This window comes from Ochotona curzoniae, unplaced genomic scaffold (assembly GCF_017591425.1).
Source record: "Ochotona curzoniae isolate NIBS_2020 unplaced genomic scaffold, NIBS_Ocur_1.0 contig_2754, whole genome shotgun sequence".
Taxonomy (NCBI): Eukaryota; Metazoa; Chordata; class Mammalia; order Lagomorpha; family Ochotonidae; genus Ochotona; species Ochotona curzoniae.
Window position 1 is genome coordinate 13,642,003 of NW_024465582.1, and position 21,721 is coordinate 13,663,723.

The 21,721-nt window shown below is 44.1% G+C and overlaps 1 protein-coding gene across 1 annotated transcript; it reads left to right on the plus strand.

Annotated features, from left to right (window-relative positions):
• The first annotated feature begins 205 nt into the window (after positions 1 to 205).
• On the plus strand, positions 206 to 20,746 carry CUNH5orf22 (chromosome unknown C5orf22 homolog). The gene is made up of 9 exons (XM_040977430.1): positions 206 to 286; positions 2,980 to 3,125; positions 4,390 to 4,539; positions 6,501 to 6,927; positions 8,520 to 8,582; positions 8,818 to 8,939; positions 14,362 to 14,428; positions 16,428 to 16,567; positions 17,771 to 20,746. Exons 1-9 carry the CDS (start codon positions 206 to 208, stop codon positions 17,901 to 17,903), a joined length of 1,329 nt encoding a protein of 442 aa, XP_040833364.1. The 3' UTR covers positions 17,904 to 20,746.
• Positions 20,747 to 21,721: the final 975 nt, after the last annotated feature.

A 21,721-nucleotide genomic window follows, 5' to 3' on the forward strand; every position in this document is an offset into this window, starting at 1 on the left:
GATTGGGGAGTCAACAGAAGCGACAGACCTGTTCACCAATCGCCTGCGTCGAGCTCCTTCCAGGACCCGCCCCCGCTCTCTAGGTCCTCCAATCCGAAAGCGCAACCGGGTGAGCGCGCGTTTCCGCCGGGAGCGCGCGGCGGGGGCGCGCGGCGGGACTCGTTGTGTCCCAGGGCTTTCCTGGTCCCCTTCGCGCGCGGAAAACATGACTGCCTCCCCGGGAGAGCGTGCTCGCCTGCGCCACTACCCGGAGCTGCCGGTGTGGGTGGTGGAAGACCATCAGGAGGTGAGCGGGCGGCTACAGGGCCAGGAAGACGGGCGACGCGAAGCTTCGGATCCGCTTTCCGTGGCTGGGAGGGTTTAAGGGGGTTATAGGGACTCCAGAATGACTGACTGGAAAGATCTGACTTCGATGGGGCAGTTGCCGTGGACGTGAATCCCACTGAGCTCAAGTCAGCCAGCCCCTGGGGTGGTAGGGATTCGAACCGGGGTGGTCTGAAACGGGGACCCATTGTAAAGAGTACAGTTCTGCAGAGTCTTCTGTAACAATTACAAATAATTACACGTAAGAATCCTTCCTTCACAACGTCTTGACTTTGATCAGGCTGACCCTGGTGACTTCATGCCCTCCTTCAGATTTACAACCCAAGAACAGGTGCACTTCAGCTCGTTTCTCTACTGTTAGTCAACTTTCAAAAGCTAAAATGATGACTTAAGGCAGACACAGACAGGTTTTTGAATTGCAGTGTGGCAAGGCATTTACGAAAGTTACCTTGGTTCTTGTCTCACACTTCTTATGTAGACAATGTCAGTAAACAAAGAAATATTCCTGTTATGAAAAAGACAGATTCTGGCTGAACTCATACAAACAATCACATTGCCAGATAGAAACTCCCAAAATCCTCAGAAAAGCTGTTCTGTGTTTCAGGGGAACCAGATGAGGGGAAAGTGAACATTTTATCCACACACAAAAGTTTCCCAAAGTACTGAATATTAGAATACAGGAAGTGTATTTTTATATATACAGCCAGCAATATCTTAACTTATCCAGTTCACCAACCTTAAAGAGGTCAGAAACTTGTCTCCACAGATCTGTTAACATTTTCGAAATTGCAAACTACTGGTAACGTACAACTTTAAATAGCTTAAACTCATTAATTGGCAAAACCACGTGTACTTGGTCCACGTAGCATTTTGAAAGCACCTGGAGGATTTTATAATACTTCTTGGCAATACTTTGCATGTAATTCACATAGCCAAGTTAGTCATTACCTTTATCAGAGGAAAGATACAGCTGTCTTCACATTCCTCTCACTTTGAGATTCCCTGAGGGCCCACACGGAATCACAGTGCCAGAGGAACCATTCTCACAAATACGGCGAAAGACCTGCCAAATATCCAATCAGAAAAGGATTTCTCATCACCACAAAATAATATCTACCCGTTTAGTCAGATTACAGTTACAATTTACAGGTTACAGATCAGATTCACACAAAGTCATCACTCAGATATTTCAAAGTAATTATGTATATAAAAAAATTTTTTTTAAACTTTAATCTTTTAAAAATCAGCTCTTCCCAACTGTGAAATAGCACTCAGCCAGGGGACTGTTACATTAGAACTCTGACTAGCAGTGGCTGTCTCGGCACAGGGCCTGTTGAGGTAGTTTTAAGACAAACGGAAGACACGTGGACATCAGAGACAGGCGACCACCACGCTCTCACAGACCAAAACCCTGACACAACCCAAACCTGACAGACACAATCCAGACCCAATCAGAACTTGACGGCAACCAAATCTCGACAGACGCAGTCCAGAACCCTGACACAAACCCAGACCCAATCGGAAGCCAGAAATCTGAAGACCCAGACCTGATGGGAACCCAGAAACCTGGGGACCCAACCTGACGGGCCGTAAGGACGTCTGGTTCTGACCTTGACTCCAGAAGTTGTGTTGTGTCCAGCCTTCTGAAGAGTCCCAGATGAGTACTCAGAAACAGAAACGAATGGTGGGAGGCCTGCTTGTGGCTAAACTCACCTGTGCCCAGTCGTACAGATGGCTGCTCCAGAAGGTCGGTGCAAATCCAGAGCCAGGAAGCCGGGATCACATTAAGGCTTCTCGGTGGTCTCCTGAGACCGCAGTGCCAGGTTCCAGAGCGCGGAGTGATCACAGCCTCCGACCAGGGGTCTCATCTCGCTGGGGCCTCCAGAATGTTGCGGAATGCGAGAGAGATCACGCTGGACCCAAGCGTAGGATGTTGGAAGGGGTCTTCACTGCCCAAGCTTGTTGACAGCAGCTCCTGCTACACTGGAGGGCCAGTGCGTGGAGCCCCTGAAGTCGGGGGGGTTTTTAAGCGCTCATCCTCGGGTCAGAGGAGAACCACACAGGGCAAAGCTTCCTTGTGCAAGAGGCAGGAAGGGAGTTACCAGAGCCCAAGGATTTTTTGTAGTTCACCTCATCTAGTACAATAGGAGTCAGGAGGCGCCTTCAGTTAACTTGCATCATCCGAGAGGAGGTAGGAAGGGTGGGAAGCGGACTCTGTTTCTGCACACGGCCCAGTGGCAATTAACCTGACAAGCAGTGTTAGCCATCAGTGGCTGCAGGTGGAGCAAGTGTGGGTTAGAGGGCGCTTCCAAAGTCAGTACACCTGAACCGTTAGGAGACTGAGAGGACAAAGGGCGCCAGCAAGGACAGGAGGCCTAGGGTACTGTGAATGGTGAAGCAGCCTGTGGTTCGGGAGTGCTCCTTCTGACCTGTTGCCCTTGAGGTAGGGGGGCAGGAAGGCGTCCAGGGGTGCAGGCTAGAAGTTCGAAGGACAAGGCAAAGCCTCAGTCACCTTCTGAGCCTTCTGCTAAGAGCACGTGTTGTGTTTCCCGCGTTGTACTAACTTGACATGCTTCAGCTGGGCAGCGTCTCGTTTGGTACTTCCCCCAGGTTTCAGCATCTATTCTGAGTGTGTGCCTGTGTGTCTTTGTACAGGTTCTGCCTTTTATATACCGGGCCATAGGCTCCAAGCATCTTCCCACCAGAGATATCAGCTTTTTACATTTTGACTCCCATCCGGACCTGCTCATTCCTGTGAACATGCCAGCAGACACCGTGTTTGATAAGGACACACTTTTTGGGTAATATTTGGTTTCATTAATCATCTTCTTCATGTTTGAAATAAGATTTTCAGTAGATACTAAGCAGTTACAGGGAATAGAGTTTGCTATTTTGTTTACCATTTTCCTGTTACTGTTTTTACTTTTTTAATCAAGAGGTGTATTTTCTCTCTGCTGGTTCACTCCATAAAGGCCTACAGAGCTGGGGATGGGCCAGAGTCAGGAGCTGGGAACTGCCACGGGGCCTTGGACAGAGAACAGGAACCCTAGTCCTTGAGCCATGGCCGCCGTCTCCCGGAGCGCCAAAGCGCACATCAGTGGGTAACTGGACTCCAGCACTCAGACCCAGACACTGTGCTGTGGACGTGGGCGTCCTGAGTAACACCAAATGCCCAGCCCACAAACATTTTCCTTAAAAGAGCCAAATAACAAGTTTGTTTGCTGAGCCTCTGATCATACGTTATAACTGTTTTCTTTCTGCACTTGGATATAAGCAACCACAGACACTGTAAACAGATGGCGGAGAGTCATATTCTGGTAAAACTTTATTTACTAAAAATGGCCAGGCCAGTGTTTGCGGACATCTGGTTTGGAATAGAACACAGGAATAGAAGCATTGTTAAAAAAATTGCTGATTTCTTCTTTACAAAAGACAACTGGGTTTCTCTATTTGCTTCTGAATTCAGTCTGTTGCTATATTTTGGTTGAAAGATGAAAGTTCAGGTTTTAGTAAACGTGTAAGAGCAAAAATAATATCCTGATAGTTTTTTAAGATAGCAGGGAGTCTTCCTTTCTTCTGCACAAAAATTTAAGAAGTTTTGTGGCAAAAGATAGCTTCTTAAAGCATAGTTGGAGTGTAGACCCCAAGAGTTTAACCTCAAATCTGAAATACGGGTAGTTCATTGCTCACTTCCTTTCAAGAAAAATGGTAACTGACTTGCAGTCCCGCCACAGGTACAGCCCCCTAAGAGAATCACTGCATCTGAAAGTGCAAGTAGCAGCGCCTCCTTGCGCTTGCCAGTTAGTAGTACGGTGACTGGTAGTAGCTACGCGCTGCTGCCTTGCTTGATCTGAGGACAGAGTTGGCACTCAGGTCAATCCACGGGAAAGCAAACTGAGGCTTCAGTGTGCAAAAACAAATAGGTACCCCGAAAAGCTCTCAGGAACCCTCCAAGAAACCACACCCTGGGACCTAGTATCTTAAAATATAGTTGTGGATAAAATAACAATGGGGAGGGGTGGGAAACACTAACAGTTTTCATTTTTCTCTCCATTTCTTTCCCAGGGAACTAAGTATTGAGAACTGGATTATGCCTGCAGTGTATGCTGGCCATTTTTCCCATGTTGTGTGGTTTCATCCCACGTGGGCTCAGCAGATGAGAGAGGGAACCCATCACTTTTTAGTAGGCAAAGACACTTCTACCACCACAATCAGGTAATACCTTCCTGTTCATGACTGCGAAGGGGGCGAATGCTTCCAGCTCACTTTGAATCCTTGTAATCTTGTGATAACTTGAAAAGTATCTCCACACACAAGCAAGAACCGATTGACTCTCAGTGCTTCAAACACCGAGCAGGGTGTCCACTCGCTGACCACTTTTACGCTCTGTTTCTACTTTGTTGCTGTTGGAATTTTGAACTTGAGGATAATGATGCTCGGGCTTTATTGATGACCAGCTCTGCCCAGTCACTGGAGTATGTTACAGAGTTATATATTCATATTATATTTCACTATTTCCTTCCACTGTAACTGTTCTCTGTTGAATCTCCAACAAGTAACAGTGGAAAAGCACAATTATCTCTTGGCTGTTTTTTCAGATTTATTTAATGTACTTGAAAGATAAAGTGATCACAAGACTGGGGCTGGAGCAGGTTGAAATCAGGAGCACAAACGCCCTCTGGAATCTACCATGGGAGAAGCAGGGGCCCAACCATTTGGGCCACCATTTACTGTTTTCTTGGAAGCATTAACAGGAAGCTGGCTCTGGAGTGGAGCAGCTGGGACTTGAACTGGCACTCCAGTAAAGGATTCCAGCCTTGCAAGCCACGGCTTAGCCTGATGCATAATGGCAGCCATCAATATTTTCTTGTTTTGTTTTTGTGGGGTGTCTTGTTTCATTTTCTTGTCATTTACCTAATAAGTCCAGTGGTTGAAGGAATAGATGCTGGGCTTTAATATTGTCAGTTTGATTAGTTGTAGGTAATTGTTTGATTTACATTGAATTGTAGCGTCATCTGACTTTTGAGTTATATGTACAACTGTTTTTGTTGTGAGCCAGTTAAGCAGTGTTCTCTATATCCTAGGATGCCTTTAGAAAGAGCAATATGTTCTTGACTTTACATTCTTTTTGTGATAGGACGAATATTTAAAGCACTGTAACCATAACTTTCCAGAACCTGAAGGACAGTGGTATGAAATGGTAAAAGATTAAAGTGAAATGCAATGTCCGGCATCAGGGCATAGTAGATTAAACCTCTGCCTGCAGTGCTGGCATCCCATCCAACATAGTAGCTGGTACATGTCCTGACTGCTTCATTTACAATCCAGCTCCCTTCTAATGGCCTGGGAAAAGCAGTGGAAGATGTCCCAACTCTATGGGTCTCTGTCACCCATGTGGGGGACCTAGTTGAAGCTCCTGGCTTCAACCTAGCTCCACCCTGGCCATTGGCAGCCATCTGAGGAGTGAACCAGCAAGTGGCAGATATCTCTTACTCTGTATATTAAAAAGAACTAAGTAAAACTCTCATTATTAAAAGAATGAAAATATACATTAGGGTATGTAGCCTTGGTCTTTCTTAGGATGGTAATTTTTAATATTCTCACACAGGAATGGGCATTGGAGTGCAGTGGGTTAAGCTACTCCTTGTGACTCCTGCATCCTTTTTTAGCATGCCAGTTTGAGTCCCAGCTTCCCTACTTCTAATCCTAAATGGAGTTCTGGTCTCCTGGGATGCCAGCATTAGAAGGAGCAGCTTAATGCACTGTGCGACAACACCAATGCCTTTCTTTCTGATGTTGGAGTTCCGTGCACACAAGCCCGTGTTGGAAGGATTCTGTGTCCTTCTGTCTTTCAGCTCCACCATCTCTAGAGTACCGTCCTCATTGTCAGCCTTGCCATTGCCATGTTCCTGTATCACTCAGCAGGGAAGGGCAGAACAAGGCTTTGTCTTCCAGCTCTCCGCCAGAACTCACTCAGATGGTCCCTTGTCACCACAGGGCAGACGATGACATGCAGTCTTTCCTTGGGACGGTTGTATGCTCAGCTAAAACAGGAACCACAGGTGTTAGCAGCATTCAGTGTGTGTGTGATAAACGTGCTCAGATCTCTGCAGTGGCTGCGTGACATGTCCACTAATCTGCCCATTCTTTAAAATAGCCTTTTTCCTCTGAACCAGGGTTACAAGTACAGATCACTACTTCCTCAGTGATGGCCTTTATGTACCGGAAGAGCAGCTAGAGAACAAAAAACCTGTGCGATTGGATGTCATCACGATGGGCCCCGATCCACACTGCAACAAACAAGAAGAAAGCGCTGCTGCCTGCTCGGCCAAGAAGCCCAAGCTCGCCCCGGAAGGCACAGAGAGCCCTGCCTCTGCTCATGCTGGCTCTCACCCGGAGGCGCTCGGAACAGCCTCGGACACACAGAGAAGCCGCCCGTCTGGCCTGGAACTGTCCTGTGTGTGTTCTAAAAGTCAGGAATGCCAGGCTGCCGTCAGCTCTCAGGAGATTCTGGAAGTTTTAAAGAAAGGGGATGGATTTGTTTTAGATATTGACTTAGATTTCTTTTCTGTTAAGAATCCCTTCAAGGATATGTTCACTCAGGTAAGTGTGGTTTTTTTCAGGAAGAGGTCTTGAGATTGTGCAACATTTCCCTAGATCTGTGATCAGCAGACTTTTCCAACAGCCATACTGCAATTATTTCACACTTTGGGGACCACATTCGCTATCACATATCTTTCTTTCTTGTTGTTGTTGTTTTAAGCCTCTTAAAATTATATATACCATTTTTAACTTGCGTGCCATTAAAGACAAGCTGTCAGCCCTGGGTTGCTGACCCCTGCTCTATATAGTATTCATTATCATGTGTTTATTAAGGGATTAGTATGTACATAAGGGGTTGAAAAATGGGATGTTATATATAAAAAAACTATATAACCATGACATAATAGGTTAAACCTCTGCCTGCAGTACCTACATCACATATGGGCACTAGTTCAAGTCCCAGCTGCTCCCTTTCCAGTCCAGCCCCTACTAATGAACCTGGGAAGGCAGCACTGAATGGCCCAAGTGCTTGAGCCCCTGCCACCCATATGGGGGACCTGGAAGAGGCTTCTGGCTCCTAGCCTCAGATCTGCCAAGCTCTAGCCTTTGTGATCATTTTGGGAGTGAACCAGCAGGTGGAAGACTTTATTCTGCCTTTCCTTCTTTCTTTGTGCATCTGCCTTTCAAGTAAACAAATATATCTTTTAAAAAGAAGTTTGTGAAAAATGGAACAAAACTATGTTTCTTTTTAAAAAGTAAGTAAATAAATTTTGACTCTTGGTGTCTGGCACTGTGATGTAACAGGTTAAGCCAGCACCTACAACATTGGCATCCCACGTGGATTCCCATTGGAGTCCCGACTGTTTCACTTGCATTCTGGTTCCATGTTAGTGTGCCTGGGAAAACAGCAAACACAGGGGATACCTGCATGAAATGCCTGGCCATGCCTGGCATATACATGCCCTCTCTCCAACTCTGCCTTTCAAATAAATACAATACATTCTTAATGTTAAAATATTTTAACTCGTGGGTAAAACGTCTTCTTCAAAATGCTTCTAGAACAGGATTTGGGCGCTGAACCCCCCGTACAATGGAGTTAGGTAGCAGTGCTGAGCAAGGGAAGACATCTGGTTGAATCTACACACAGCAGGTGGCAGTTCTTGCATTAAGTAGAGTCTCCTGAGCTCTGGGGCTGCCAGTTGGCCTCCAGGGTCGCTTCTGTGTTCCAGAGTTCTCTTTTGATGCTTAAAAAAAAAAAACCCTGCAAAGTAAACACAAAGAATTGTTTCATTTCTGTTATTAAAGATACAAATATGTCCTTTAAACAGCTAAAATCTATTTAGATCCGAGGATATAACCATCTGTGTAGTGGAATGTTATTAGAAATATTTTCATATCATGAGTGATCAGTCACCTAGTTGTCTTTGATAGCCAATATTTATATATTAAACTTGTGCTCAGCTGACTACCGCTTCCCTAAAGATGTGAGGTTTGCAATAGAAATCTAAAATATACACTGTTCTCCCAGGCAAAATTTTAATAATTATCTAACATGTTCCATATCATAGGCAAGAATGTTTTTTGCTTAAAGTATGTTCTTTTGTAAAAATTAACTTGTTTTTCCTGATTTTTAGATGTGTTTTGTTTTCTAGGAGGAATACAAAATCTTACAAGAACTGTACAATTTTGAAGGGCCTAGTGCCGACCTATCGGAGGTATTTCCCAATTGTTTCTTTTGGGTTTTATACGAAGTAAATCATTATGTAATAGTATCCTACAAAAGGACTGTCCAAAGTCTGTGTCCATGCGTATTATCACTAGGTTTTATGGCGATATTCATAGGCCTGGACACTCGTGTTTTAAGGAATCGAGCCAAGATTTTCACATTATAGTGGGATATTGTTGTTTTGAAAGGATAGCTGAACAGTCTCAACTTTTATCTGTTTACAGGAAGATCTGGTAGATGTTGTTGATGCTCGAATTCACCAGTTAGAAGACTTAGAAGCTGCCTTCGCTGATTTGTGTGATGGTGATGATGAAGAAACTGTACAAAGATGTGCTTCGAGATCTGGGTAACACTCCCTACATTCTCCCCTAACTGTATGATTTTTCAGTCCTAAATATCTTCTTTTTTATGGTGATTTTTACATAGCTTTTTACTATGATGTTTACATAGTTTGTTGGTTTTTTTTTATGATGATGACTTTTACATAGTTGATAAGGGTCAAGGGCTATAGGAAGGTGGGTGAGATCACCATTTTCATGTTCTCTCTTTTTTTTTTTTTTTTGTTTCTGTATCTGGGAGAAGGAGGGGAGACAAGGAGAGAAGTCACACCCAGCCTCCCAAACGCCTCTGCACCCTAGGTCCAGCCACCTCGTACCACTCGAGGGTCCCCACTTTGGGGTATGCTCTGAGGGTCCTGCTCAAGAGGTTACAATAGTTCAACAGTTCTGAATTACTGCTGATCTCACTCCAAGCATGATGAAATCTCTCCAGAATCCACTGACTGACATAGTCCACCTTAGAGTCTCCATTTGCCCAGATATTCACTGCCAGCACTTGCCTGGGGTAGTTGATTGATTTGTTCTGTCCTCCATCTTCTCCTTTGTCCTCCATGTACACCTGGATATGTGTCCGCTGCTCCTTATAAGCCACTGAGGAAGCCCAGCTCTGACACATGCACTCCACACATGGTCAGACCATGGAACCTGCAATTCTCTCCATGTTTGGGGTTCTGAATCCAGTGATTCAGTTGGAGGGATCACCAAAGAAACTTCATCAAAGGTGATCCCAGACCACCTGATTCTTGTGCATGTCTGCTGATAAGGGTCCAGCACAGTCCGTTGCCTTAATCAGCTATGTACATGCCGGTGATTCCAATTGCTAGGTCAGTTCTGCCTCCAGCCCTGTCTTCAACACAAACTAATGGGTGTTATAACCCAGCCCAACCCTGCCCACCACACACTCGGCCTTCACATGCATGAGTGGGAGCAGCCACCTACTTGGAGCAACCCACAATAACTCCCACTAGGCCCAACCCTGCGCTGGTTCCCATGCTTGCCACTATGTACAACAGACTGGTCCAGTCTGTCCCACATCCCATTCAGCTCACATATGTGTCGATGGGCATTGAAGCCTAATTTAACCCAACCAGCCCCACTATCTAGCCCACACACATGCCAACAGGTGTCAGTCTCTGTCTAGCTATGTCTGCCCCAGTCCTGGTTTTCTTGCTCACCAGTCAGAGTGACAACCCAAGAGGGAGGTGCCTACTGTTTCCCTGCTGGGCTCACTCCCACTCCCAAAACTTATACTCTCTAGGTGGTTCTGCAGTTTTGCTTGACAGAATTTGCCCGTGTCAGCATCTGCCAGCTGATGCTGCAGCAAAGTCCAACCAACCCACATCCATTCTGACTTATGCATGCACCAGAAGGAACAGTCAACCTAGCCTGGCATTTCCCTAATCCAGTTCACATGAAGCCAATAGGTGTTATAGCCCTGCCTGGTCTGGTCTGCCACCATCCCAACTTGTGCTCTCCAGTGGGAGTGGTGGTCCAGTAGTGGAGCCCTTCACATTCCCGCTACTGGCTTCACCTCCTCCTCCCTTTGGTCTCACGTGTGCCGGTTAGGTGCTGCGGCCCAGTCTGGCATGGCCCACCTCACCTCAGCATTTGCCAACGGGTGCTGTATCTTGGCTTAGCCCAGCCCCAATTCCAACTCGTGCTGGTGGGGGCTACAGGCTAGCCCCACTTAGCCAGCCCAGAGTCCTAGCCCTCAGGTGAACTGGTTTGTGTTGCGACCCACCCTGGCCTGACCCATACTCCATTCTGGTGCTCAGATTCACCAATGAGTGATATGAACTGACCCAGCCTGGTTCACCCCTGGCCTGTACCAGGTATACACAGATGGGTACCATTACCTGGCCTGGTCTGGTCTGTTCCCCAGTGGTTTCTCTGACCTCACCTGGCTTGGCCTTTGCCTTTAGATGCTATAGTCTGACCTCACCCAGCCTGTCCCCACTCCCAACTCTTACCTGTGGGTGCTAGAATCTAGCCCTGCTCAGACTGCTCCCATCCCGTGCTCATGCAAACTGGTAGGTATGACAGACCTGCGCTCCAACCTGGTTTCTTCACTTGCCAGTGAACTAAGGTTCGCTCAGCCCTGCCCAGTCCGCCCCCTTCCAAAACCCACCCACAGATTTGCCATCAGTTGGAGCCATCTTTCCCAGCTTGCCCAACTTCCAGGCCTGTTCCACAAGCTCACCAACAGGAGCTATGATCCACTAGGGGAGTCTCCCACGTTACCCCACTCAGCCTACTCCCAGATCCAGATCTCACACATTCCAGCAGGTGCTAGGCCCTTGCCCGGCATTGCCTGCCCCTTTCCTGGGGAAATCTTTAATATCAGAGCTGGTATAAAAGAACTTATTAATGTAAGTATTGTAGTTATTTTTCTCTAAAACAGTTCTTCACAGATATATGAAGGAAACAATTTGGAACTAATAGTCTTACCCATTTTCCTGCAGCCCTTGAACCTTTTTACCCTGGTTAGCTGTGTAAAGAGTAAAGATTGTCAAAAATATAATAAAATTTAAACAATGAAAGTTCTTCAGATTACATAAACTCAGAAGGCCAGAAAACTGAAATAAAACCATCTAACTTTATCTCCATGAGCATAGGAAGACCACATCTGACTTATTTTAAAATTGATCTCCCACAGACCTGTGAAATGATTCTGTAAGGCGTAAATAGAAGGAAGAAATCAGCTGTGAGAAGTTAACAAGAGGATGGAAGTGCTTTCTCTGCTTTTCTCCGTGTATCTGATCTGCCTCTCTAATAAAAATAACTAAATCTTAAATTTATAGTGTCTGGGGACACTTATAGTTGTGGTATTATAGGTTAAGCCTCTGTCTCCAATGCCAGCATCATGTATGTGCTGATTTAAGTCTTGGCTGATCCACTTCCAATCCAGATCCCTATTAATGTGCCTGGAACATGGCAAAAGATGGTCCAGTTCCTTGGGTACCTGTACCCATGTAGGTGACCCGGAGGAATCTCCTGGCTCCTGGCTTTGACCAGCCCAGCCCCAGCCAGTGTTGCTATTTGGGGAGTAAATCAGTGGATGAAAGATCTCTCTCTGTCTTTCCTTCTCTCTCTCTCTAAATCTGCCTTTCAAATAAAAATAAACAGATCTTTAAAAAATAGTATCTCAGACAAAAAATAAAATAGTGTTATTAAAAAGGATTTTTCAAATCTCCAATAGATTACAGAAGAAACTAGAATAGCCTTTAAGGAGAGGAATCATGTGGCTAAAAGATAAGTGAATAAGTGTGAAATACCTCTTCTTTTAACTTTTTAAAAATTATTTATTTTATTGGAAAGTCAGATACACAGAGAGAAAAAGAGAGGAAGATCTTCCGTCCGATGATTTCACTCCCTGAGTAGCTGCAACAGCCAGAGCTGAGCTAATTCGAAGCCAGGAGCCAGGAGTTTCTTCCGGGTCTCCCACATGGGTGCAGGGTCCCAAGGTTTTGGGTCGTCCTTGACTGCTTTCCCAGGCCACAAGCAGGGAGCCAGATAGGAAGCGGGATCACTGGGATTAGAATCAACACCCATATGGCATTCTGGCACTTGCAAGGCAAGGATGTTTGCCACTAGGCTACTGTGCCAGGCCCAGAAATACCTCATCTTGCTATGTGTATTATCACCTATTCAAAATATCCTTTGTAATTTCTACCAAAAAATTCAGAAACATCTGTGGTTTTTAGATGTGATAAAGCTTGTCACCGAGGAAAGCAGTGGTATAAAAGAGTAGTTGTTAATAGTTGATTCATGTTAGTAAGCACTAGCCAAGTGTTTAACATCCGTTCGTGATTTTTCTCTTCAGTGTTGGCAGCTAGTTCTAAAAATAATTCCTTCATTTTGAAGCTAGGTTGAAAGAGAGGCACAAGCCACAGGATAGGCGTATTCCTAAAAACATTAAAAAGATTCTCAAGTTGTGATTTCTTGAGTCTTAAGCACAGTTTAAAGTGTAGCAACAACAGAGAAGGCCTAGAATCCTTCAGCAGTCCTGAATGTAGCTCAGAGACAGGGCTGCCTTGCTGAGCGAGGAGCCTGCTGAGCATGCCCAGTGAGCACCTTCTCTAATGCAGGGAGATACTGTGAGACTCAGGGGAGACCCCTCCAGCAGCCATCTCCCTGGGGGAAGGAGCCCTTTCTGTGCCTAAGGGAGTAATGCAAGTGTTAGCATTCAGAAGCCCAGGAAAGTAACAGACTAAGTGGATAGGCAGGCCCTTGTGCATCTGTGGTTTTGCTTAGTTGGTTGTTTTACCTATATTAGCAAATTACTGAATATCAGTTGAACAAACATTAAAATACTACAGAGAAGCGCCAGCATTGTGACATAGCAAGTAAAGCTGCTGCTTCCGGTACTGGCTTCCCTCATGGGCAGCAGTTCAAGTCCCAGCTGCTTTAATTCCAATCCAGCTCCCTGCTAATGGCCTGCAAAAAGTAATAGATCATTTTCGTGCTTGACCCTCTGCACTCAGGTGGGAGACCTGGATGAAGATCCTGCCTCCTGATCTGCAGTCACATGGGGAATGAACCAGCAGGTGTGAGACCTCTGCCACTTGGTCTCTCCCTCTGCAAGTCTTTCAAAGACAATTCACTTAATTTAAAGATTCACTTATTATTTTTATTAGAAAGGCAGATTTACAGGAAGAAGTTGTAGAAAGAAGGATCTTTCATCTGCTGGCTGCAACAGATGGAACTGAGCCAATCCAAAGCCAGGAGCCAGGACCCTCTTCTGGCTCCCCTGTGTTGGTTTAGGGTCCCTAGGTTTTGGGGCATCCTGTACTGTTTTCCCAGGACACAAGCAGGGAGATGGGTGGGAAGTGGAACAGCTGGGACACAAACCAGTACCCATGGAAAACAAGGATGTAGCCATTGTGTCAGGCCCAGAGTGTTGGGTTTCTAATCCAGCTCTCTGCTAATATTCCTGGGAAGGCAGCAGGTGCTGGTCCAAGTACTTTGGGCTCCTGTATGCATGTAGTAGAGCTGTACGGATTACCCCTAAGTTCAACCTGGCCCAGCACCTCTGTTGCAGTTGTTTGGAGAATAAAACAGGTAATTAAAGATTGTAGATTAATCTCTGTGTCTCTATCTCTCTTCCCATTTCTTTCCACCTCACCCTGTCACTCCACCTTTCAACTAAAACCTTCTAAGAACTAATAATTTTTAAAATCATAAAACTTGCAGTTTTTTAAAGAAAAAATATCATTTTATTGAGTGTTTTTAACCGTTTACACAAGCTGTAATCTTTTAGGAAGCATTTCTTTCTATTTATGACTACACTTAAACATTGTTTTTCATTTCCCGGACACCATGTCAAGCACATACTAATGGTAAATATTAAGTGTTTTGTATTATTTGGCACATTGTAGTTGTGATGTTTGTTTGAATGGAGTGAATTGCATATTGTTTGTTTGTTTTCAGAATGAAATCACTAGTTCCACTTGTACAAAGTTTAAAAAAACGGATGGAAGTTCCTGACTACGAAATGGTAAATATTAAGTTGTGCAAAATTGACCTTTATAAAGACAATTTTCCAAGTAGAAAAATTTTCTTTTTGTAAAGGTGGCTCATTTTTGTTTCTGTGAAGTCTAAATGAATTAAGAAAAGGACTAAATGAAAAAATACATACTTTCAGGAGCCAGGACACTGCTAATTATGACACATTTGAATTCCTTTCACCTCTCACAATCAAGGTTGCAAAAATAGCTGATGAGTCGCTTGTAGCTTCAAGTACCTTTAGTGGTAAAAAGGACACCTCTCACTTAGAGTCAAAATACATGTGTAGGTACAACTAGCTTGTCATACATAAAAGATACATAAAGGATACACTAGAAAATAATAAGACGGGAAGAATGCTTTTCTGTAGAGCTCCTCAAAGCTTTGAAAATGGGGCCAGGAGCCGTGGCTCCGCAGGCTAATCCTCCAGCTTTAAGCATCAGCATTCCATACAGGTACCGGTTCCTGTCTGCTCCACTTCCCATCCAGCTCCCTGCCCATGGCCTGGGAAAGCAGCCGGGGATGATGGCCCAAGTCCTCAGGACCCTACTCCCTCATGAGAAACCCAGAAGAGTTTCCTGCTTCCAGTCGGCTCAGTTCCAGCCATTATAGCCATTTGGGGAATGAAATCTGGCTTTCCAATAAAAATAAATAAATCTTAAAGAAATAAAAGCTTTGAATGTAGTATGAGTACATATATGTGAAAAGTAAATAGAATAAAATAATGTTAAAGGAAAAATGCTATGAAAAGGTTAGTATCAACTTCTTAGGATCTAAGTAAAATGTGCACTTTACCAGAAAATATGAATTATGACTGACAGAAGTACACCTAGAGAAACTAAATGAACCAATAGTCATAAAAGTTTTTAAGAAGTAGTTGAAACAATGACTGCTTACATTGGATGCACATAGTGTATAGGCGAGTTCTTCCATCAGGGAGCAGGTAACTTCTTTGACACAGAAATTGCATTGACATGCATTGCAGTTAAGACACCTATGTGCAACTGCAAGGTACCAGTTTGATCCCCATTCCTCCCTCCTGACTCCAGCATCCTGCTGACACAGGCCCTGGGAGGCAACAGAGACAGCTAGCATGTTTGCATCCCTGCCACTGATGGAGAAACTTGAATTGTAATCTGGGCTGTAGCTTTAGCACCAGTCATGGTGAACATTGACCCAGTAGCCAGCAAATGAAATATGCTCTCTCTCTTTTTGTCTTTTTTTCAAGGTAAAAAAGAAACACTACTAAGGCCAAAAAAAAAAAAAATCTATAAAAATATTTTTTTAAGTATTGATTTATTTTTATTTGAAAGACAGATTTACAGGTAGAAAGAGAGACAGAGATCTTCCATCCATTGGTTCACTCCCAAAATGGCTGCAAAAGCCAGAGCTGAGCCAATCAGGAGCCAAGAGCTTCATCCAGGTCTCCCAGGTTGGTGCAGGGCCATACTCTGCTGCTTTCCTAGGCCACAAGCAGGGAACTGGATAGGAAGTGGAGCATCCAAGACTAGAATCAGTACCCATATAGGATGCCAGCAGCTGCAGGTGGAGGACTAATCTGTTGAGCCACAACTTCAGCCCAAAAGCATTTTAAAAATTAACATTTTTCAGGGCCAGCATTTCAGAGCAACATGTTAAGCTGTCGCTCTAATGCCAACATCTCATTTGGGCACCTGTTGAGTCCCCATTGTTCCACTTCTGATCCATATCCCTACTGATTTCTCTGGAAGACACCAGAAGATGGTGTGAGTACATGGGGTAGAACACTGTGGATGGGCTGATGCAAGTCGCTGGGGCTCCTGGCCTCAGCCTGCCCCTGCCATGTCCACTGCAGCAATGGGGGAGTGAACCAGAGAATGAAGATCTCCCGTTCTCTGTCTCTCCCTTTCTGTAACTCCGCCTTTCAAATAAATAAATCTTTTTTTTTTTTAAGGAACCTTTTTCAGTACAACAAGTTCCTACAGCCTAATTTTTAATTGTACTATTTTCAGGTTCACCAGGCTGGGCTAACCTGTGATTATTCAGAGCTTCCGCACCATATCAGCACAGACCAAGAAATAGAATGTCTCATTCAGTCTGCACAACATTTCCTGAAAAGTCTACCCAAACCTACCCTTGTGACAATTGCGAGGTAAGCATGGTAGAGTAAATACTGGGTACCAAAGATGCCCACATGCTGGTGTCTGCAGTCTGTGAGAGGCCACCTCATGTGGCAGAACAAGCCTTGCCACATGATCTCATTCAAGCATTGCTGAGATGAAGAGGCCTCCCAGGTAGGACTGACACCATCACAAGGGCCTGTGGGAAGAAAGCCAGAGGATCCGAGTCAGAGAGCAGCTGCAACAGCCAGGGCTGAGCGGATCAGGAGCCAAGAGCATCTTCAGGTCTCTCACGTGGATGCAGGGTTCCAAGGCTTTGGGCCATCCTCCACTGCTTTCCCAGGCCACAAGCAGGAAGCTGGATGGGAAATAGAGCAGCCAGGATGGGAACTGACACCCATATGGGATCCTGGCAGGTACAAGGTGAGGATTTAGCTCCAGGCCCTCAATCCATCCTCTTAATGTCTTTCCTCAACCCTTGTCCAGAACCTGGTGTCACTGATCAAATCCATTCACATCTTAATTCAGCTGTAATTAGTAATGATTTTGAAACTGTCCCAGTGTGTCTCAAGTTGTATTTGTTAAATTCTAGAAAGACTCAATATGCAAATTCCTGGCCCACTCTACCTTGCTGTTTTCTCCTTCTTACTGCTTAGGAAACTAATACCAACCACTTGCATACATTTCATTTTGGTCCAAAATATAGATCCTTCACACTTTATCAGTTAGCATTTTTTTTTTAACAGTAGAATGTGTTAATGGATTGGAAAACTTCTACCCTGTTCATTGCTTGCCCTAGCATACAAATATTAAAAAAGAAGAAGAAGAAGAAAGGTACTCAGGCACCGAGATAAAAAGCCCTTGTGTTCCCAAATGACATCTCCCTTTTGAGGGACCAGTAGTCAGTGCGTAAGCATTAAGGCTCCTGCCTCATGCTGGTGCTTTTGAACCTTTGACCAGAACTTAGCAGTTCCGTGGCCCTGCGTGTGCTAATCTTTGTATTGGGTTCCTATAAAGGAGTGCTGACTTGACCCATTTTATAGAGTTGCTTGAGAACTTCAAAGAGTGTAAATGTCTGACAGAGGGTGACATTTTAGGAGCTTTCAGCTTTCATTTTCCCAGAACTCAGATCCCTTCATTTCTGTTTTACATTATTATCAATACAGGCAGGTTTTGCCTCCCTGCACAGCACGCTTTTCTCCTACTGTGTGTGTTTGTCTCTTGTCTTGGCTTAGGTCCAGTCTGGATGACTACTGTCCTTCAGAGCAGGTGGACAGCATTCAGGAGAAGGTGCTTGCCATGCTGCGCTCGCTCTACGGCCCTCTGCACGTCCACCTGGAGTTCCCCACAGAGCCGGCTCCCTCCTGAAGCACACCAAAGGCAGGCTCTAGTTCCATCTTGGTCCAGGAATGGGGTTTTCCTTAACTTACTTGTAACCGAGTCTTCCAGAGAACATTTTTTTATATTAATTTTCAGTTGAAATTGTTCAGGTATTTGGAATTTCCAAATGTCAGCTGTTGAGTGCTGGCAGCTTTTTGGCCTCAGGTCGTCTTGCGCATGGCAGAAGCCACTGCATAGCTTACCTGCTTCCCATCCATTCTATCATTGTCCTTTATGCTTTGGATTATTTTTTTGCCTTATATCCCTGGATCAGCTAGACAATGTGAGATTGGTTGATTCATTCATTCCACTAACTGATATTTATTCAGCACTTTCACATCATAGGCATATTAAGGGCTTGGTGTGTGGTCATGAGCAGAATAGATAAGGCCCCACTCCCTTTGGGTGAGAAAGATAAAAACTTTAAAATTCTGAGAAGTGTCAGGAAAGGATAACTACCCGGGCCTTATAGGAAAGAACATTGTCAAAAGCTGCTAGCAAAAACTCCCTGCCGGGCTGTGGAAATGTTGCAGAAAGTCTGCCTTTCCGAGTCTTGGCACGTGACCGGCCTTTTGCCAAACGCTCTTCAGTGTTGTCGGTAATAAAGAGATCGACTGAGTAAACTTCACTGGACAGAAATTGACCTTGAGGCAGGATTTGTTGGCTAGTCAAAGAAGCCCCTCAGGTACTACTTGTGGACATAGTTATCGTTGTTATCCCTAAATGCCACTACATTCGCCCCCTAGATTGATGAACCATTCAAATCAGCCTACCTTTGATGCAGATAGTAACCAAAAAGCTTAAGCCTTTACTTCTGACCTGCCATGAACACATAAGGACATAACTGTCCTCCTTCAGCCTCGGGGAGCCCAAGGCTGCCTGCCAGAGTCACTCTGCATCATGGAACCTTTCATTTTCTCAGTTTTAAGAATACCTTTTGTTCAATCATCATTTTCAACTATCTGCTTGATTGCTTTCCCTTTAAAAGATGGCATTGAAAGGAAAAAAAAAAAACCACAAATCACTCCTCAGTTCTGACCCAGCACTTACTTTAATTTTTGTGTGTACCCTTCGGGCCCTGTCCGCCTTTATACCTGTGGAGGTGCCTGTACCTGAAATGGAGAGTCCCCTAACCTATGGCTAACACTCAGGAACATAATACAAATGCCACTCAGTAGATGGCACCAGACTCCACTTTTCCAATGATTTTGTTTTCTCATTTCTTACCACCACCTTGACTGCCAGAGTAAAACTGTGGATGCTTCTGTGTATTGTGAAGAGGAAAACCAGCTAATTTAGCTTTCTGGTTTGGCACATTATTGTGTACCAAATTGGTTATATTCTCTGTAAAAATAAGAATTATAATATTGTGTTTATTTATTTTGGAATTTTTCTGTTGGGATTCAGTAAGTTAGATATTACTTTTATTTATGAGTAAATTATTTTTGTGTGCTAAAAATTCAGAGGTAAAAATATTAAATAGAACTATGGCAGTAATGTATTGTTTATCCTCTCAGTATATTGATGGCATTGATTTTGAGTTTAGTTTACTGGTATTATGATTCCCATGAGCTCTGATTATTTTAACTCAAATAAAAGCATCATATGGGAACATTCAAAGTTTTTAGTGCTTGTGCTCTATCATTGTCTGAGGAATACCGTTGAGCCTAAACGTACTTAGTGTATTACCTCTGTGTGCATCCAAATGGAAAGGTCACCATGACGCTATCCTGCATTTGTGGTTTAAGCGCAGTGAGCCACAAGAACATTGTTTTGGATTATGTACAAATATCATTAAGATCTAAGGATTTTAAGTTCTCCCTTTGATGATACTCATTGCTATGATTTTTTTTTTATCTCTAAAGATGCTTCCTTTAGATATCTGTGTGTCCTGGAGGTTCTCATGAAGCTTGTAGTCAATATGACAAGTGTTTGTGACAGCAGAAGAAATTGCACAGAGATGTTAACACCGAGGGGCATGCACACCCAAGACAGAGCACGTGACCAACTGAACAAAAAGGTAGAGGAAGGAAGTGGGTGGGAAGGAAATTGGAAGAGTAGTATCCATGGCACTTACTTCTCATGTAAAACGAAGCAGGTGTCTTCTTATTTGTTTAAAAGATAAGCAGGAAAGAGAAACTAGAGATTGGTTACCTGCTAAGTGTAGCAAGGAGAGAGAGGGATTAGAAAAGCGTAAGAAGAGGATGTAACACTCCTGGCACTTCTCCAAGGACAGCCCTGTGTGTAGTTCTGAGTGTTGGAGCCCTAGTGCTGTTGTACGTATCCAACAAAAGTAAATACAAAATCAAACAGGATGGAAGAACTCATTCTGAAATATAAATAGGAACAAATTATAGATTTCACAAATGACTAACATAACCATACCGAATGAGATGGGAAAAGAGGATCTAACACAATTAAATGGAAAGTAGCATTTTGACTGGATACTGGGGAGAATAAAAGATATAGGCTGTTTTCAAGTACTGTACTGTAGTTAACAAATTTGGCTCTCATAAGAATATGGATTAGCAATTCAGTAACTACTTCATGTCCACACTAGTTTTGAACACCTATAGTATATATTAATAGCTTTTTCACGCTACAAACAAGGAAAGAGTTGACTACAGTACACATTTCAGTGCATGTAGATTAGTGTACATGTATAGATGTGTTAGCAAGCCTAGGAGCAGTGATGCTCCCAGAGCAGTGAGCACATACGGATTCGAGATGCCATTCCTATTTATAAAAGGAAGTGATAGATCCAAGGGATGGCCTGGTGTGATGGCTAATCCTCCCTCTTCAAGTATTGGAATCCCATGTGGGCAGCAGTTCATGTCCTGTCTGCTCCCCTCCTCATCCAGCTCCTTGCTGTGCCTCATGAAAGCAGTGGAGGATGGCTCAAAGCCTTGGGATGCTGCACCCATGTAAGATACAAAGAAGCTGCTAACTTCAGAATGGCTCAGCTTTAGCCATTGTGGCCACTTGGAGAGTGAACCAACAGGTCAAAGATCTTTCTCTGTTCCTCCTCTTTGCAAATCTGCCTTTCCGATAAAAATAAATAAATGTTTAAAAGATCAAACTGAACCTGGAGTAACTTGTTGCTCCAGAAAATAAGAAAATATTTGAAAAGGTTGGAAATCAACAGTAAGAGTTTGCTATGGACAAAGATGGAACAATTTAAGCAACAAAAGTAAAAGTATTATTGGGGATCGGTGTCATGGCACAGTGCGTTAAGCTGCTGGTAGGAAGCGATTTACTGACACAGAAGAAGCTGACCATCAGAAAATGTACTGATTTTAAACATTAACTTGGGCCAGCAGGTAGCAGAGCAGGTAAAACCACTGCCTGAAATGGCAGCATCCCAAATGGACACTGGTTCGTGTCCTGGCTGCTCAACTTTCAGTCCATCTTTGTGTTAGTGGGAAAGCAGCAAAGGCTGCCCAGGTCTTTGGGATCCTGTCTACAACAGGGAAGGTCTGGATAAAGCTCCTGCCTCTTGGCTTCAGCCTGGTGGTTGAAGCCATCTGGAGAGCAAGACTTTTCCACTTCTGGACTTCCAAATAAAATAAAAAGTTAAATTGATCATAAGCCTTTCCTCAAACCGGCAGGTCCAGGTGGTTTTCCTTAGAAAGCCTACTCAACATTTGAGCAATAAAGAACGCTAATCTTAAACAAATTCCTTTACAAAACAGAAACTGTTCCCAGCTCACTGGATGAACCCAACCTAATATAACCTTGCCAAAAATTAGCAAAGACATCACAAGAAACAATTTCAAGCCCAACACCTCCCATGATGTAGAAATCCT

What these genes read in the sequence shown, in the direction of transcription:
- CUNH5orf22 (XM_040977430.1), top strand. Translation starts at nt 206, where the DNA reads ATGACTGCCTCCCCGGGAGAGCGTGCTCGCCTGCGCCACTACCCGGAG. An exon ending in ACTTCTACCACCACAATCAG is followed by an intron (nt 4,540 to 6,500) that starts GTAATACCTTCC and finishes CCTCTGAACCAG; the next exon opens with GGTTACAAGTACAGATCACT. An exon ending in TCAAGGATATGTTCACTCAG is followed by an intron (nt 6,928 to 8,519) that starts GTAAGTGTGGTT and finishes TTTGTTTTCTAG; the next exon opens with GAGGAATACAAAATCTTACA.